This window comes from Glycine soja, chromosome 2, assembly GCF_004193775.1.
Source record: "Glycine soja cultivar W05 chromosome 2, ASM419377v2, whole genome shotgun sequence".
In the NCBI taxonomy this organism is placed as follows: domain Eukaryota; kingdom Viridiplantae; phylum Streptophyta; class Magnoliopsida; order Fabales; family Fabaceae; genus Glycine; species Glycine soja.
In genome coordinates, this window is record NC_041003.1 from 2,025,285 (window position 1) to 2,045,711 (window position 20,427).

Consider the following 20,427-nt stretch of genomic DNA (forward strand, 5'->3'; position numbering starts at 1 on the left):
TGGAATGTCAAATACGGTTTCTTCCACCTTCGCGGCTTATCAATTGAAAAAGCATAAAGAAAAGAAAAATATCAAGCTAGATCTCAAAAGCATTAATTTCTAGAACTGTAAAAATATGCTAAACTGAACCATTTCTCACCTTATACAGTAGATCAGAAAGTATGCCAAGAACAACAATCAAAACAGTGAATACGTGGTTATGCAACCTTATTACCAACATTTACTCATCATTTGATACGGTGAGGCACCACTTACACAATTACATGATCATGCTAAAAATGATTGAATGGGATTCGTTCGACATTAATCAAGATATCTACATCTAGAAGTGGTACAAGGACCAAGTAAAAGAATCAATGAACTGCTCACTGAAAATTTTGTACACCGGTGAAAAAATGGAAAAAAAAATGGCTGACTAACCTAGAGCATGTCATCCTCTTCTGTGTTCTACAGACATTATCTCATGCTTACTCTCTTTTACATCAATCATAAATGATGAGAAGATTATTCTCATAGCCATTGCTGGTAACAACAGGGCGCAATGGATCAATTTTCCATTCTCCATCTACAATGAACTTCATCTGCAACAGAAAAACAAATAATTAAAATGCCTGCTATGTGTATCTTATTGAGCACAATGTCAACAGGTTTAAGAAATCATTAGTTGATTAAATTCAACTAACCTCATATCTTCCAGGATACAGCTGCAAGTTCAAAGAAAATATACCACTACTTAACCTCTCCATTTTTCTCTGCAATATACTTACAATCAGTTAATATTTATGTATTTACGTCTAATGTGCTCAAAAGAAGTAATCTGAAAAGCATTAGGGGAATCTATACAAAAAAAAAAGTTATGCTATGTACAGTATGCATTCGATCATATTCCAAATCAGAATTGATTTTGCAAAATACAATGGCAAAATGGAAAGCAGTTTAATTTTATCATTCAACTGCCTAAAATTGACCCATGAATCCTAGACAGATAACACAGGCACACTATCAGGTAAAAAATAGTGGTTATGAATCTTTAACCCATATTATATGCACAAATCCTAAGTGGTGTATCCTTGAACACGACCCATGCAACGCAAGGTGAGAACCGTGAAAAGTTTTAGTACATCTATTTACACAAATGATATTCATTATGAATTGTTTTAGTACATCTACTTACACAAATGACACATCGGAATGCATTATGGTTGAGTTTGGAAAAGCATTTTAAAAATGCACTTTCATGATGTAATTTTTTAATACCTTTTTTTATATCAGAATCTACTCTTTCTAGCTTAAGAGAAAAGCACTAAAACTGTTTTTTTTGTTATATTCATTAAACAGGTTTTATGATTAAAAAAATCTCTTTACTTATAAAAAAATGTACAAACATAAAGGTTCTAATATCTATTATAACAATAAAAAAGTTATCAGAAAGATAATATACCTTGGTGGACCAACCATCAAATGATCCTGTTAAAAGTACTTCTGAAGCACTATTAGGCCAAACTACACAAGTAGTCTTCAGAATTTGCAAAGCTTTTTGCGCATTATTAATCTTCTTCTGCTTTTCTTCAACTACCTTATGTGCATCCCTGGGAAAAAAGGATGTGATATGGTCAAGATTTAGGATATCTATCTATCTATCTATCTATCTATCTATATATATATATATATATATATATACTCCCTCCATCCCTCTAATTATAAGGTCCTTTCAACTAATTTACGTCCCTTAAAAAAAGTAGTTAGTTTACTTAATCACATCAAATATGTCAATTGTTTGTCCTATCATTTTAAAATTATCATTTTCTTATCTCTTTATTCACTTAATTGTTTCTTATTAATGTTTGGACAGAGAATAATTAAGTAAGGGTATGTAGGGAAAAAATAGTTAATGCATCTAGAAACTAGAAAAGGATCATACAAAAGAAGACAAACAAATTTCTGAAAAGAGTCTTATAATTAGGGACAGAAAGAATATATATATATATATATATATATATATATATATATATATATATGACACATTAATTGAATGGTGCCTGGGGGATACATTATTGCCAATGCCATCTTTCCTTCTAACACTGACAACTTAGCCCGTATAGAACGCAATCTGTCCTGAGCATTCATGATCTCATTTTCCTGGAATTCCCAAGCATCGGAAAGCTTTGCTAGATCATCAGAAGAGCTCTTCTGGACCTGTTGAAGAATATACAGGAAGCAAATCAGGACTAGTTTAGGTTCCCAAGGAGAGGCCTTTATATTAACGTTTATAGTAAATGAAAAACTATTCTATTGAAAGAGAATCATTCTTCTAGTTTCTTCGCAGTGTAGAAAACTAAATGTGTAGTAGCTAGTAACTGCTCCTACACCAATTAAATCACACAAAAACTGTTCAGTGTCTTAAATATGCTGAATTGTTCTCAATTTATCAACCCACAGCCTGTGAAACTCCTTGCTAGCACCAGTCAATGCACACAGTCACACACAGCATATCTAAATCCATACTAAGACATGAGAAATAAAGAGATGCCCCAACAAATGAAAGGTTTTGGATAGAAGAGAAGTAACAACTAAGTTTCTTTTATGAACAACATTGGATAGACTTAATGCAGTGTTTTAGTAACATTTAAATTTCTTGGGAGTATATAATTCAATATATGGTATTATAAAGACAAAATTGATAAACATATCATGTTTGTTTCCTTTGTTGGCTCCCTTGGCTTGTATGATTCCCGCAGCCCAAAACAAGTTGCATACAAAAATCCCCATCTGCCCTCCAAAATAAGTGGCAGCAAATTACCTTATTTATCCTCATACAAATTAGTCAGGTCCAAACTTATCGCAAAGAATAAAAAAATGCTATGAATGTGCTATGCAGACTTCACTAGGGCTTAAAAAACATAGAGAACTGCAGCAAAGATCAATTATTGGGTATACTTTACTGTTTTTCATTTCCAATAATTTGTAAATGAAATCCCCCCACCGCCCTCTCTTTCTTTGGAAGAGTGAAGATCATAGGATCATGGGCAAGTGCAACTCTCAGGCGGCAAACAGGTAAATCTTGTGTTGTTTTTTTCTATTCATTGGGGTAATTCACAGACAAGTCTAATTATTATTAGCTTATTAAATAATTGCACTCACCATCTGCATTGTAATTTTATCCGAGCTAGACCTCAACAAGTGAAGTATAGAAGATAGCTCCGATTCCAGATTCTGGATACGGGATTTAATGTCACTGTGATTTGCATTTCCATCAAGAGAATATAGTCCTGTTTCTCTGTTTATATGTTCAGAAGATAACTCCCTTCTGTTGAGGATATCAGGTTGTCTTGAAGCGTCACTCATGCCTCCTTTCTCAGTTTCATTGGGAACAATTTCAGCATCTGTTATGTCATAATTATGAAGATATCAGTTGATCCTGACTACAATAATAAGAAAACCTTAAAATGTAAACTAGATTACCTTCAAAATCTGTATCCAGAAAACCAGTTCTCTGAATAATCCAACTCCTCCACGTCTCTGGCTTAAGCGAGTTTCTTAAATTTTCAGTACCTAATTGAGATCCGTGCGGATCATGTTTGATCTGAGAACCACTGAGATGACTGCTAGTAGAGCTTGATGAGGATGCTCTGCTACCATTTTCTAGGCCAGCGGCCATCTTTAGAACACAGGAGATACCAAAAGAAATATTTTAAAACTTCAACAGAGTAGTGCGGGGCATCAAAAGTAATATTTCAAAAATTGATTCTCTTTCAGCTTCAGGGTGCAACAGCTCATTGCCATGTGCATTGAATAGTAAAACTATAGCTTAATTAGCTTTAACTGATAGGTAGAAATATATAATAGAAGTAACATCGGAAATGTGAATGTTAAATATAAGTTTTCAATATTCAAATGCTCAAGAACTTCAACATAGGTAATATATTTCTTTTCATTTTTTATACTTTTGGCATATGATGTAAATAGTAATGGAAACTAAAGAACAACCCAGAGCATTTGAAGGGGATAATATTTACTTACTGTATCCGTTGTGGTTCTAGGATCCCATTCATCTTTATCTTCATTATTTTCAAAAGAAACATTATCTAAGTCAAGTCCAAAAGATCTATTTCTTTGTTTCTCCAACCGACTCAATATACCCTCAATGCCTGATTTTCCAGCTTCAATTCCCCTGCATACCAGAAAGTAACACCCAGGATACTGCTTGTCACTTGAAGTTACATCTAATTCATCCATTTGATTACAGGACCAATACAACGGCATGAAAAAAAATTGAGGGTACTTATAAATTAGCTCATCTTGCTAGATTAAGCAACAAAAACAAGCCTTCTCCCACTGGGAGGGGCAGTCACATTGATTAATCGACACTATCAGATTCTATCATAACTCATATCTACAGAGAAACTGCTGGCCTCTAAATCTCACATAATGGTTTGACTATAACTTTATTTGGTGTCCCTCTACCACTAGCAATCGGGCTACCCTTTGTCTGATTTGCTTTCCTCACTAGGCACTGGGGATTCCACATGCATTCTCCACACATGCTTAAACTACCTAAGGCAAGCTTCTACCGTCTTTCTTGTAATAGGTTCTAGTGCCACCAGACCTTTCTCTCAAATGCATCCTTATCCTATCTTATCTATGTCAACTCATTTAATGCAACATTCTTATGTATACTATATTTAGTTTATTCTGTTGTTGGTTTTGTATCACCTAACATTCAATTCCATCAACCATTGAAAGTCTTACAACTATAGTACTATCCAGTAAAGTCTCCCCTATATCTTTCTGTCGCAAACAACACTCAAGTCACTCCTCCATTTAACCTACCCTGTAAGAATCTTGCAGCAAGATTAAAGCTACACACAAAATGGGCCCATGTGTGGCCCTCAAACCTTCCTTACACTCAAAATGGGCCCATGTGTGGCCCTCAAACCTTCCCCACACACTTCATGCCACCAAAAAGAGAAAAATTCCAAACATGCACAAGCACGGAAAAGCGGGAAACAGAGTATTAAAAAGCAAAAGTCAAGAAGAGGTGCGTCAATATAACAAGATTCTCACACTGAATTATCTGATTGAGAAGGAGAAGAAGAAGAAACCCCAGAAGCCTGAGCCCCATTACCCTCAATTCCACCGCCACTATTATCTTCAAAACCGAGAATTTCGCTGGACCCACCATTCAAATCCCACCCAAAAGCGAGCCACCCTCCTTCGTTGACAATAGCGTTGACCAAATCCACCCTCCCTGCAGCAACCAACTCTTCCTTGGTCGGAAACACTTCGGGCTTATCGGTATTCTGCATGAAATCCAAAATCTGCGACTCAAGAGAGGAAAACTCTCCGTCCCAATCCTTGCACCGCCGCAAGAACCCGGTGCAGGACAACCACAAACCCTTGTAGCGGTTCACCTTCCAGAGAGAAGAACGGAGAACCGAACCGGTTTCAACCGCAAACCGGCGCACCCGCCCGGTCGAGGCGGGGAAGTGGAGTGGGGGGGCGAGGGAAGGGGTCAAATGGGGCGAGAGCAGCGAAAGGTAGGAGGGTGCGGTGAGGAAGTGCATGGTTGGGGCATTTCGTCGAACAGTTACTCGGCGAGAGAGAAACAGAGAAAGAGTGATGAGCGCGAGCAAGAAAGAATGGAAATGGAAAAAACAAAAAAAAGGGGAAAAGGGTGTGTAGTACGAAGAGTGAGACTGCGAAGGAAGCAACGAACAATGCTTGGAGTAGAAACTAGAAAGAAAAGGGTGTTACTGTTTGTTAGTGTATTGTTTGTTATTATGATCACAATTATGTTATCCACACTTTGTAATTACGCACATTGTTAATTGCTCACTGTGAAGAGGGGGACAAGGAGACACGGGGAGAAAGAGATAGCGTGTTCCTGGCTTTTGTTTTATTTCTCACCATGGACACTTGACACTACGCCAAGAAAGCGAGGGCTCATAATCCTCATATGAATGAATGCACTCACGTTTGATGCGACTATAAAAAATAATGTACAATTTTTACTAGGGATATTCATCCAAATCAAATTGAGTGTTTGGTTTCACTTCCAACATCCAAAGACAATTGTATTTGATGTGGAAAAGAGAAACAACTATTACAAGCTTATGCGTTAAAACTCGGAAATTAATAGATTTGTATCAACATGATACGCACTCTAGCATGCACTAAATTGGTTTGGATTTTTTTATTATTTAGGTTGGACTAAAGCCAAACTAGTTGATTGGGTTTAGGTATTGAATTCACCATTTTCAAATTCGAATCAAATTAACTCATAAACACTCCTAATTTTTAGGATTTTTTTAACTTTATCTTGGTTTTCTTTAGACAAAGAAAAAAATGCTAACACATAACAACACTATGTAACATTTTATTTCAATTTTTTTTAATGATTGGCTGAAATTTGTTTAAAATTACTCATTTTAATGTGTCTTAATTTTTATTTAATGATCAAAATGGATAAACTTTTTAAAAAACTTTATCCAACCATAACATAGAGGTGTAAAAGTGACCTCAAATCCAAACAATTACTCATTTTAATGTGTCTTAATTTTTATTTAATGATCAAAATGGATAATTTTTTTAATAAACTTTATCCAACCATAACATAGAGGTGTAAAAGTGACCTCAAATCCAATGAGTCAATTAATTTGACTTCTACAAATTTCGACTAGATTGGATTAGAAAAATAAAAAAAGTTCATAATATATTGTCGCAACATTAATTACTTTACCCGTAGACTAAACAAGTTAGAGTCAAGTTGGTTCATATAACCTATCTAATTTTCTTTTTTAAAAAATGTTGTACAATGTTTATGTATTTGACATGATATTTTGCATGTCATTTAATTTGAATGGTGTCATTAGACCATTTGTCCACATGAGTTGAACAGCAATATTAAATGCTTAAATAATATCATTTAAAATGCCTTATTTGAATGACTTCTAGGGTAGGTGGTTCATCATGAATCATTTTTTTTAAAAGAAAAAAAATGTTATTGATTATTTTTTTAAAAAAATAATTGTTGAATCAACCCACTTAACCCATCAATCCATGATGGGCCCCACCAAATTGGAGTTTCTATGGCTCGCCAAAAGTATACATATAGTGAATAAAGAAGAGCACTAAATTTGTAGCCTACAAAGACAAGTAGACTGACGTTCTCTAACTTTTAATGTTTCTTAACCTATATTTTTTTAAGGTTTAACTAATTCTTTAATTCATAGGTATTAATTAAAAAATACATTGAATCTCTTATTTATAAATTTCTTAATTATTCCTTTCAAAAAAATTCTTAATCATTTAAATTTAATAAATATTTGATACATGGTTGAAATTATAAATGTGACTTTTATTTAATATTTTTAGTCAATCTTTTTATTTTAATTTCAAGTCAATACTGTTAAGGTATTTCTTCACCAATTCCATATTTTGAACTTAGTCATTTTTTATAAAAAGAGAGCCCAACTCATGTCCCTCCACACCCTTCTAAATGTATTAATGAGGTATTATAATGGATTTAATGAACGTAACTGAGTTAACAACATATGTTAAGTTTGCATGAAAAATTTTGAATTTAATTTCTGATAATACAAATTTAAAAAGGGGAAAAAAACTTTTAAGTGTGTTGAAGTCAGGACTAGTCCAAAATTAAGATTATTACTGCCCAAGCTTAAGGCATTCACCAACAACAAAATACTTAGCATTAATTTTTAACTTTTTATAAAACAAAAATGTAACATTAACAAAAAAAGTCTAACATACAGTTTTCCCCTCTCTCTTTGGTAGAGATAAAAAAAAGCAAGCAATTTTGCCTCAAATATAAAAAAAAATATATATGTTTTTTCTTGGTCTCAAATATAAAAAAATTTAAATTAATTTTATCTTATTTAATTTAATGTTATTATCTCTAAAATATCATTCATTTAATTGAGATGTAATTTCAATAACTCTTTTTTTATCTTTGATATCAAGTTGCAATAAAAGATAAATTGAAAAAAATTATATTTTAATTTAAAATGATATAATCAACTTTCTTAGTTAATTAATGTGTATTTTTTTCATCGTATACTTGAGGCAGACGATAATAATAACTTTACAATAATTCTTACAACTATTCAACTAACTAAGGAAGGCTAAACAATATAATATTTTCTTGTTTACTAATTAGTGGCCAACCTTCCGCCTATTTGTTGAGCTTTATTAAAAAGATTTTAATAGCCTCGAGAAGCATTGAATCCAAGTAATCAGGTAAAATTTTTATCAATCAGGTAAAGCATTGCCCCAACGACTACATAAGCATGACAAATGCATGTAACCGTAGCTAATTAAAAGAGATTAGGCATGTCTACGTACTGCATGCAAACTTGTATTTTCACGTTCAAGTTTACACTTGCAAGAAACATCCTTTATCTTCTTTTTTTTCTTTCTTATCGCTGATTTTCATGCATGCCTTTCCCTAATAGTACTCTTTTGTGCCCACACCGTAACTGCTGTTGGGCATTTTTTTCTTCAGTTTTTTGGTAACCCTTAATTATAAGAAACAATATATCTTTTTTTATTAATTTAACGTCTCTTTGAAAGCTGAGAAAGAAATAATTATTTAATCAAATTATAAGTCTATTTCCAACAAGTACTTATTCGTTTGTTAGGAGGCAAGTCTTATAAGACATACAAAAGATACTTTGGTTAAAACCAGTACTAATGGAGGTGGATAACCAAAGAAAGGACACAAAATCTTTCTGGTCCAGCTGCTGCAGGAGATGGAATTCAAAAAAACCACCACATAATGATTTGGGTTCCTCAAATGCATGAGCAATGGAGAAAAAACCTGGATGGAAGGCCATTCCTTACATCTTAGGTCTCTATCTAAACGTAAAATGTACATGCAAGTATACAATATATTTAATGATGTTCCATTTGTTATCACAAGTTGATCTAATAATTAACTAAGCGATTTGCAGGAAATGAGACAATTGAGAGGACAGCATTCGGCATGACAGCAATTTCATGGTGTATTTGGTGAAATTCTTCAACTTGGGTCAGGTTGGTGCCTCAAATATTATTGGGATATGGAGTGGAGTGAGCAATTGCATACCACTTATTGGTGCAGCTGTTGCTGATTCCTATTTGGGAAAATTCAGAACCATTGCCATATCATCTTTTCGAACACTTGCGGTATGCTTTCATCCATTATTGTCAAAACACATGTAACATATACCAAACCTTACATGCATGTTAATTTAATTTGAAATCTTAGTTGTTAGGATTAAATTTGGTATAAGTCCTGATTTCAGGCAACATCACTTTACACTGATTTCATTCCCTCACCTTACAAATTCATAAAATTAACAAAAGTTACCATTTTGTTCGCATTACTCGTTCAGTCCCTAAAATTGTAGTTGTCACTTAAAGTAGCCACTGAAATTAGTAAATAACAAAATATATAGTCTCTAAAATTATAAATTATTAATTAATTTAGTTCCTAAAATTAAAATATTAATAAAATTGTCACTGAAATAATATATAATCAATCAATTTAATCATTTTATTATCAGTTGATATCATTTAATATCGTTAAAATAATTAAATTAACACATTAAGTGCTTAAGTGATAGCCAAAACTGTACCCACATATGATTGTCAGATCGTAAAAATTAAAATGTCATGAAAATAACTTTTAAAATCAAATTATGTGAAATATGCACAATTAAATAAAAGAACTCAGCTTGTCTTTTTTGTGGATGAGCATGACTTAATCTTTTGCTCTGTTGGCGATTAATTAGGGAATGCTGATACTAACACTAACAGCCTGGGTGCCACAATTTCATCCCCCAAGATGCACATCTGACCCTTCTGGCCAGCAAGTGCGTCTTACCCCAACGACTACTCAGATTGCCATCTTAATTTTAGGGCTGAGTTGGATGGCCGTAGGCACAGGTGGAATCAAACCATGCTCTATTACATTTGCCATTGACCAATTTGACACAACTTCTTCTGAAGGAAAGAAAGGAGTAAGCAACTTCTTTAGCTGGTACTACACTGCACAAACGTTGGTCCAATTGACCAGTTTGACTATAATAGTTTACATCCAAAACAAAAACTGGGTATTGGGGTTTGGCACACTAGGTTTGCTCATGGTATGTGCAGTTATCTTATTTTTCGCAGGAACAAGAGTTTATGCCTACGTTCCACAGAGTGAAGCATATTTTCTAGTATCGCACAAGTGTTAATTTGCTGCAGCTTGTAAGAAGTATCGCCTCCAAAATCCATCGAATGAAGAGAATGCTTACTATGATCCCCCACTAAAAGATGACGAAGACCTGAAGATTCCTTTAACCAAACAACTTAGGTAATGTTGCCAATCTTTCTCTGTTATTGAATATCGTGATATGACTATGCTATATATAAAAAAATAGCTTTCTCTTCTAATTACGATTTACATTACGTAAATATTTAGTTCTCTTCTAATTACAATAATATTTCTTAGGTTATTTTCGATAAAATTAGTGAGAAGCTGAAAAGTTACTTAGTAACTTAAAAGTTAAAAAATTAATTTATTAAATTAAAAATATTTAATAAATAATTACTAAAGTAACTTAAAAAATATAAAATAACTAATAAATATATTTATATTCTATTATTTTATGTTATATTTTTTCATGTGAAGTATTATACTATTAATCTTATATTATTTCTTAAAATATGTTCAGTCAAGTTTAAAATAATATAAAAATATATATATTTAGTAGACATTATACTTTTATTATGTTAATTAGTATAGTAGTTAAAATAAATAATCTAATATAGAATTAAAAAATAGATAAAATATAGTGTTTAAATAATAATTAAATATTATAAGTGGTACAATAGTTAAAATAAATAGTATAACAAAAAAATTATAGTAAGAAAAAAAAACTTATCATCTATCATTATCAATGTCTTGGTTTCTAATGCTATAGCAATAAAATAAATAGTATAATTCTTAAATTAAGAATGTAATATAAAAATATAAAAAACATAATATAAAAAATAAAATAAATTAGAATAAACCTATGATCTATTATTTCATATTAAGTAATAGGAAAATTCTAATTTATTTAAAAAGGATTGTTAACTGATTGGCAAGTACACCAAATGTCCAAGTAATAAAGACTTGGAAGTTCATTGAGGGACTTTGTTTTATATTTATGTCGGATGATTTCCAATTTATAAGATAAAAAGATAAGATGAGATATAAAAGATAAATTTAAAAGAGTAGAGTATAAAATAATAACTATTAATAGAAAACAGAAGAAATAATAGGAAATTCAATGGGATGAGAATTTTAGGACCTAGTATGTCCTATTTGCCTAAGATGTATTATTTGAGATTTTTCTCTATCAATTAGGTGAATTTTTTCTATTCACATCTATTAAAATACTTGTCCCTGATGTCTCATGATAACAAGTCTATCTTACCTATCTATCTCCCAAATGTCTTTGCAAATAATCAACAGATAAGATGCATGAAGTTCTAATTCTAGATGCTTGCTTTGAAGCATGGACATAATGCAATCACTCTATGTCTAGCAATGATTTTATTAAGATACATCTTCCTTTTAGTTCTATAAGAAATTATCCTCTATCGAGCGACTACTTCTTAAAACAGATGCATGCAAAAAATTTCTTGTATTTCTATTAAGGATTATCTTCTGTCGAACACCCAAGCCCCAAAAATTATGCAAAGATGAATGATGCATGAAATTAAAAGCAAGAAAGGATAATAAAAAAGAAAACACAAGTTTGCATTGATAGATATGAAGTATACAATACATCTTTTGGCTTTTTAGGCCTGCCAAATCTTAATTAAGGATTTTGATGGAGGAGAAGAGATGGAAAAAGGGAATAGAAAATGATGAAAGAAAAGAAAGAATTTCCTAAGTGAGAGTTCTCAGGCTTTAAGCGTGTATTAAAGTGTTCTTAGACTCGCTGTGTCTTTCCTCCTTGGCTTGATCCCTATTATAGTTGCTAGAGTGGACTTGAGCTTAATGCAAAAAAATCTTCCTTATTTATATTTTTGATATTTTTCTGGATCTTTTTTATTTTAATCATTATTTTTCATATTTACAAGTCATAAATAAGAAAAATATCAATTCTTATTATTAAAGTAAAAAATAACTATTAAATAAATGTTTTTAAAGATATTTTCAATATATTTTTATTATAAAAAATAAATCATATTTAGTAATTATAAAAAATAAACAAAAAATTTAATAAATATATTAAGGATAAAAATAAAAAAATAAAAAAAATTAGATGTTAGTGTTTTAAAAAACGCTACCTCAAGTAAAGTTTAAAAAATACTAAAAATTATTGAAAAATTATAAAATAAATTTATTTATGAAACAAACAATTGAAAAATTATAAAATAAATTTATTTATGAAACAAACAAATGAATTTTTTAGTTAATAAAAAAAATTAAAAACTAAGTGAAATGTCTTCCCAAATATAATATTACAGAATTACAAAATTAAAAAAAAAATAACTTTTTTGTTTCTTTTCACGAGTAAATAGTTTGTATAAAGGAACGTTGCAGTTTAATAAAAAAAATTATACCATCATCAAACTGTCAAATACAATAAATGTGTTGAGTTTTATTATAAATATCTTTAAAATCATACTTATTATAATTTTTAATTAGTTGTCAATATAAAAAAATTTATTTATGATTACTGTACATAAAATTTAAACTCTTTAGCATATGGGAGTATGGCAAAAAAACTGGGGAAAATGTCATTATTTGTCTAATTAATTAAGGGCAAACTCCTTGCTAATTGTGTAGTCAAGATTTTGATTTTTTGCACAGGTGTTTAAACAAACTGCTCTAATACAAGACAATGAACTTGATTCACAAGGTCAAGTCACAAACTCAAGGAGGCTTTGCATCATTCAGCAAGTTGAAGTCAAATGTTTGATTAAAATTCTTCCAATTTGGGCTTCTGGTATCCTCTGTTTCATACCCAATGCACAACAAAGCACCTTTCCAGTATCCCAAGCCATGAAAATGGACCTTCACATAGGACCCCACTTTGAAATCCCTTCTGCATCATTCAGTGTAGTGTCCTTAATCACCATTGGCATATGGATCCCATGCTATGAACTCTTCATGCAACCATCTCTCGCAAAAATCACCAAAAAGAAGAAGGGCTCACAAGCCTTCAAAAGATCATAATTGGTAACATCTTCTCAGTTCTCACAATGTTGAGTGCAGGGTTTGTGGAAGGGCGAAGAAGGGGTGCACCAATTCGTGTTACTAGGGTTTTGTGAAGTGTTCACCATTGTTGGACACATTGAGTTCTACAACAGCGAATCGCCAGAGAAGATGAAAAGTGTAGGTAACTCATTGCAATATCTTTTGGTTGCATTCTCAAACTATGCTGGCACCTTGGTGAACATTGTGCAGAAAGTGACTCGAAGGCTAGGGAAAACAGATTGGATGAACGATGACATCAACAATGGAAGGTTGGATTACTATTACTTTTACTTCCTTATAGCAGGATTGTAAAGACTAAATTCAGAAATATGGTCACATGCATTCCAATGTAAATCCAACGGATAATAATAAAACAAACGCAAAAGGAAGGATCCTGATTCTTTAGTAAAATTATTTTTGCCTCAATTGTGATTTTACAACAAATTCTCAAACATGCCTATTAGATCAATAAAATGTTAAATACTTGGGGGAAAAAAGCATGTGTCATGAACAGTGCTAGTGTATAAATAATATACGATCACTGCATATATATAATCTACAAAAACTTGTTTATAATGGTCAAGCGTGATTTTGAAACAAGGCATATATGATATGGTTAGTCCGTGCTGATCAGTATATATATATATGGTTACAGAACCAGTGTTAAAGAAAAAGATTATACACATCATGAATAATTTCTCAGCATAATCATGGAATCCACAACAGGTTAGGCAAGTTCCCCGTCCTTGAAAATGTTTTTTACCTTACCTTTTTCTTTTCTTCCTGGAACATATAGTTCAATTTGAACATTGTGGGTTAGAGCTAGCTGATTACTTGTGTGTTTGTTTTAACATCTAGGATCCACATTTATAAGAAAATTCATGTAAAAAAAAATATGAAGCGTGTATTTTAGATAGCATTAGGGATCTATGTCTCACTATATTTAACTATTTTTCTATAGAAGTATATTAATAATATGTACTAATTTATTGTTATTAACTTATACATATTAATATTAATTTATTAATACATATTAATTATGACAATATTATTTAATAAATATATATTAATATTAATAAGTATATACTAGTTTATCATTATTAAATTAAATATATTGATATTAATTCATTAATACATATTAATTATGATAATATTAATTTATATTTCTATAGCTCATTTTAAAATGCAGGCACTCAAATCGCATATGACAAACTTGAGGCCCAAAAATATAAAAATCTTGCTAAAACAACGATAAAAGTTTAAGTATTATTCTCTCTAGATCAATATTCTTGATATTTTAGCTTCTTGTTTTTGTTTCAAAACTTTTGATGTTTTACATATTTGAAGTTTTAACAATTATTTTCTTTCACATATACTTTTATTTAACAATTATGACTTATTTCACAACTACTTTTTTCGTTATAAATATTAAACGAGGGCCTTTTAAATTAAATATGTAGCTAGTGAGTCACATCAAATGGATAAAAGTACAAGGTGCTTTAATGCTCTTTTCTCTAAAATAATTAATTGAATGATTGATTTAATTTAATGTAATAATTTATAAAATATGTGTTATGAAAAAATATAGGTTTAATTATTCCGTGGGTCACCAAACTTTTACCTAATTTTAATTAGATCTTTGAATTTTTTTATTTTAATTTGGGTCCTTGATTTTAAGCACAATTGTATTAATTGTGAGATATTTTTGTAGGATTTTAACTTTTACAAGTCGATTCAAACCAAGTATTTTTTTCATAAGTTTCTTATAATTGTTTGGCTTTATAATTTTCTTTTATAATTGACTCAATTTTACTAACAAACACATTCCAAAAGTATCATTCTACTATTGCACCTCTTATTAGGTATTTTTAGGTATTTGTGGTTAATTTTTATTATGACAACTAGACAAGAGAACCTAATTGAAAAAATATAAAGTTTAAGAATCCAATTAAAAGAAAAAAAAGTTGAGAGACTTAATTAAATTATTTGTAGAAATATAAAGACCAAAAAGAAATAAATATAATTGAAAGAGAGAAAGCTTACCTATAAAAAGATACTTTATTTTTAAGAATATATTTATGATCATACGTGAATTCAAATATTAAGGGGATTTTTACCTTTTATTGTTAAAAAATATTTTCTCTTGCATATTAATTAGTGGTCAACCTTTCCCATTTTTTTAAGAAGAACCTTCCCCATTTGTTGTGCCAAAGAAGCATGATCTGCATGTATCCATAACTAATTAAAGGAGATTAGGCATGCACTCCTTCCGTTTCATGACAATTAGTGTTGTCATAATTTTTTATATATATACCAACAAAAATTAATAAGTTAAAATGATATTTATTTTAATTTTTTTACACGCCACTTATTATAAAATGAAGAGCATGTATTGCATGCAAACTTGTATTTTCAAGTTCAAGTTTAGAATCGCAAGAAATTAACATCCTTTATCTTTTAATTTATTGCTGATTTTAATGCATGCTTTTCCTTAATAGCACTCGTTCGAGCCCACAACGTAAGTGTTGCTGGGCCACTTTAATTATAAGAAATAATCTTTTTTTATTATTATTTAAACGTCTCCTACAAAGATGAGAAAGATATAATTATTTAATAAAAGTAAGTCTATTTCCAGGAAATACTTATTAGTTTGTTAGGAGGCAAGTCTTATAAGAGATACAAAAGGCTACTTTAGTTAAAAACTAGTTTTGATTAAAACTAGTACTAATGGAGGTGGATAACCAAAGTAAGGACACAAAATCTTTCTGGTCCAGCTGCTGCTGGAGATGGAATTCAAAAAAGTCACCACAAGATGATTTGGATTCCTCAAATGCAAGAGCAATAGAGAAAAAACCCAGATGGAAGGCCATTCCTTACGTTTTAGGTCTCTGTCTAAACATAAATTTAAAATGTACATGCAATGATGCAAGTGTATAATACTTAATAATCATGATCCATTTGTTATCACAAGTTGAGCTAATAACTATACTTACGATTTGCAGGAAATGAGACAATTAAGAGGACAGCAACATTTGACATGACAGCAAATTTCATGTGTATTTGGTGAAAGTCTTCAACTTGGGTCAGGTTGGTGCCTCAAATATTACTGGGATATGGAGTGGAGTGAGCAATTGCATGCCCCTTATTGGTGCTGCTGTTGTTGATTCCTATCTGGGAAAAGTCAGAACCATTGCTATGTCATCTTTTGGAACACTTGTGGGATGTTCTCATCGATCAGCTATTGTCAAAACACACATTACATGGCTAATTGATGAATTAAACTTTACCAGTGTTTGGTAGGAAAATTCTTTTATGTTTCTCACTAAGTTTAAAAATTACATTTCCGAAAATTATTTTTTAATTAAGTTTTTCTCTAAAAAAAATTTATGGGAGGGAATTGGAATTGGAATCCAAGATTCCCACGAAGGTAGAATTTCTTTTAACAATTATGTCTCTTATTTCCTAGAATATTTTAAGCATACCAAACATATTTAATTTAGACATTTCTAAGAAATATCAATCTTATGAAATTTAATACCCTTATTAATACAGATCGAAAATTTATATTCGCATTTTTTTCTCCTTCATGATTAATTATCAGTTGCAATTAACTTTTTTTAAAGAATGAAACCAATTAATATCTATGTTGAATTAATGCAATCTCAATTTTGGATGTGCAAGTCAAATTTTATTTGTAGACAATGCTTTTAAACCTAAAATCCTCAATATATCGTAAAAAAAAAAACCTCAATATATAACTGTGTCTTTTTTGAACAAAAGGAAACAATATAAGATATCTAAATATTATAAATTTATGATGAATTTCAATTAATTTTTTATTATTTTATCAGCCAAATAAAGATATGTTTAATAGAAGGTACAAGGATACCCAACTCGTACAAAACAGTCTAATGATCCATTTAAATCCCAATGTAACAATCCGATTAAACTCTCATATGCAGTAACTAGTGAAATTTAATTCAATTGGTTAAATATGTGCATAACTTGTTGTAAGCATTCAATTGGTTAAATATGTCCATCCCCGAATTCTATTAATAAAAAAAACATCTGCAGTGCAAAACCTTACAAATTCAATTATACCACTAAGTGACCATCAGGCCTTCATTACAAGTTACAACACAACAAAAAAATCAGATATATATAGAGTAAATGAGTACTTCTGCGATAGTCCAAATTAACTGGTGCTGCATTTATCAGAAACAGTGCACATGTACATTGCGCTGATTACTTGATGTTGGTGACAGACCTCATGATGCATATAATTTTGGTTCCACTGACCATTAATTCAAATGTTTGGCTCCACTGACCATTAATTCATAGAATGAGCATCAAAATCCTTCTACCTTTGACTTTAACCGCAACTATGATCTCAATTTAATTAACTATGTTACCTGTTCAACCCTCAAACTGTCATTATATATTGAAGATAATATTAATAGCATTCCTTAATTTGTAGCCACGGGGACCAAATAGTTGCTAGCCAAACTACCCACCAATCTCTCCTCTTTTTTTTTTTCCTGCAAGCTTGCCACTATGTTGCGAAAAGTGGGATACACAATGTTTTGGTAATTCCAATTCAACTCGTTTAAAATTGTAAAGTTTACTCCCGTTAGAAATTTTTTATTCCAATAATTAATTTAAACTAATATTATAAAATAATTATATTAACTAATTATTATTAGTAGATTTTATTTTATGTGATCAAATTAAGTGAGTATGCTATACAACTAAATCAAATGATATGAACTTAAATAAGTATGTTAGTATTGACTTATTAGAGGATAATGAGAACTCTATTAGGTTAACACGCTATAAGAAGATTATGATCCCCAATATATATCGAGTCGTCACACACATAGTTTATTTTCTCCCCATTTAAAGAGTTACGAAAGTCCTATTAAAGAATAAAGAGGTTGCGGTTGAGGAATAATCATGAAATCATCGGTTACACTATTAGCCGATTATCCATAGTCTCTACAGCATCCCGTAACAAATCCTAAGAGCGCATAGATCAGAAATCACCTACGGATTCAGATTCTGTTGTGTATGTTTGATCAATCATTATAGATACAGGTATTCCTAAAACCTTTCTTGATAATCTCTCCTAATGTATTCCTAGTGATTATTGATATTTTATAAAGATCCCCTAAAATTTCAACAAATGATATTAGAGCCACCATTAGTGTTAGATTATTGAGACTTGTTGGAATTTTAGGAGATCCTTATAACATGTAATTTCTTATTCTCTTTTTTTTTTCTCTAGAAAAAAAATGCAATATTCTTAATTCTCAAGTGACTCCCCTCAAACTCAATGCAACTTTGGGATTCAAATAATATGAGTAATTTAAATCATAGTAGTAACAACAATAACAATTAAAGAAGAGAACAATAAACATACAATGCACAAATAATCTTTATGGTAAATTTCAAGACCCAAACAAGATACTTATAATTAGTGCACCATTAATCCTCAATTTTTGGATTGAAAAAAACTAACTGCAAGTAATACTCTTAACACATTGATCAAACATAGATAATAAGTCCTGTCAAACAAAGGTTGTCTTTGAACTCTCCATTGCTCACATGAAAAACTTATATGATGATTACTCCAGTCAAATAATGATTATGTTTAAAATTTTCATTATTCACATGAAATATCACACTATTTATAATCATTACATGTTTACCATCGTAACTATGTAATTATTTTATCAAATTGTATCTTCTTTTGGGCCGAACACAACTCGTATGAATAATTTCATATGAAACATTAATGTAAATTCAATCAACTCAACTTACATAATAGATGTTACTTTGATAAGATGTTTCAATCAATTTAACCAAAAATACTAAACAATTTAATATAATACAACTCTCACGTATAATATAATTGAAGTTATATAAAAACCTCTAACTAAAGGTTGATTGATAAAAATATAGAACACTTTCAAATACTAAAATAGAGTTGTTCTATATATAACATATTCTTTATATGATCGAGATTGTTTTACACTTGACTGGTGAACTTACTAGTCAAATTATATAGTTTCATATCATATAGAAAATCAAAGACAGACTAGTAAGTAACTTTGATTTTAACCCCCTACTTGACACAGAACTTGCTATTTTGACTAGCATGTTTCATGTCATGTGATTAGTGTTAAACTCACACTAGTTTGATGCATGCCACATATATTTTCAGAAGAATTAAAAATAGGACTGTCTCTTAAGTGGGTCTTGCAAGTCAAAATATCGAGTCCCATGCATGTTGCAAGTAATGTATTGCTTTTATAGAAAATAATAAAATAATATAATTAAAAACAATTGAAACTTTTACGTACACTTGATATTGGGTATGGCTTGAGCCTTATTAAATGGTTAAATATCAAGTCCAACATGTCTCGAATAGTTGTAAAAGATTCGTTATATAGAACCACTTAATGAGATAAAAGCTTAATTTGATGATTTTTATTATACTATTTAATAATTTCTTATTTCTATAAAATATGAAATTCACTTCACATGTCATATAGAAGTCAGTTTCAATTTTTTTTTTAAAAAAAATATGTGACATCATAGTTGCTAATTAATCAAAATAAAAAGCAAGTTTGACTTTAACCGCACGATATTAAACTAGTTAATGTGACTAGCAAATGGATCTCGACAATGGTTAGAACAACCCATGTCAGTAATATGTTTCGGAATAACTCTATTTTGGTATTTAGTTTTTAAACCTGTTACAGTCTGCTCAATCATGCATATTCATAAATAACATGGATAACACAATGATTACAACATTCAATCGTAACTTCAATTCAGTAAAAATCAAAACAGAAAATACTTTTCTTTTTCTTTGAGTTCAATCCTTACATATATGCAACCTATATAATCTACACATGCAACAAGTGGCCGTTAAAGAAAGATAGTGACACTGGCAACAGGTTTAAACGTAGGTGCATGGTCCCCACAGTCCACTAAGCATAGCAAACTCCGCACTCAATCCATGTACATTTCGCTCGTGCATGATCAGTCGGTATGCTAAACACTAGCACACGCTTAGTCTTTTTTCTTACACAAACTGAATACGTACTACCATGCTACGGTGCATAATCATTATATACGTATGCGATACACCATTCAATCATTGAGCATTATATAAATAAGTG

At 30.7% G+C, this 20,427-nt stretch overlaps 2 protein-coding genes across 2 annotated transcripts; one reads left to right on the top strand and one right to left on the bottom strand.

Moving 5' to 3' along the window:
- Positions 1 to 119: 119 nt before the first annotated feature.
- Positions 120 to 6,041, bottom strand: LOC114379274 (protein PTST homolog 2, chloroplastic-like). The gene is made up of 8 exons (XM_028337910.1): positions 5,065 to 6,041; positions 4,021 to 4,171; positions 3,463 to 3,658; positions 3,142 to 3,383; positions 2,051 to 2,196; positions 1,442 to 1,589; positions 684 to 752; positions 120 to 581 (listed from the first exon to the last, which is right to left on the bottom strand). Exons 1-8 carry the CDS (start codon positions 5,562 to 5,564, stop codon positions 483 to 485), a joined length of 1,551 nt encoding a protein of 516 aa, XP_028193711.1. The 5' UTR covers positions 5,565 to 6,041; the 3' UTR covers positions 120 to 482.
- A 2,782-nt stretch (positions 6,042 to 8,823) lies between these two features.
- LOC114369399 (protein NRT1/ PTR FAMILY 2.13-like) lies at positions 8,824 to 13,552 on the top strand. The gene is made up of 4 exons (XM_028326635.1): positions 8,824 to 8,880; positions 9,052 to 9,183; positions 9,792 to 10,145; positions 13,259 to 13,552. The coding sequence occupies exons 1-4, from the start codon at positions 8,824 to 8,826 to the stop codon at positions 13,550 to 13,552; spliced, it is 837 nt and encodes a 278-aa protein (XP_028182436.1).
- The last annotated feature ends 6,875 nt before the right edge of the window (positions 13,553 to 20,427 follow it).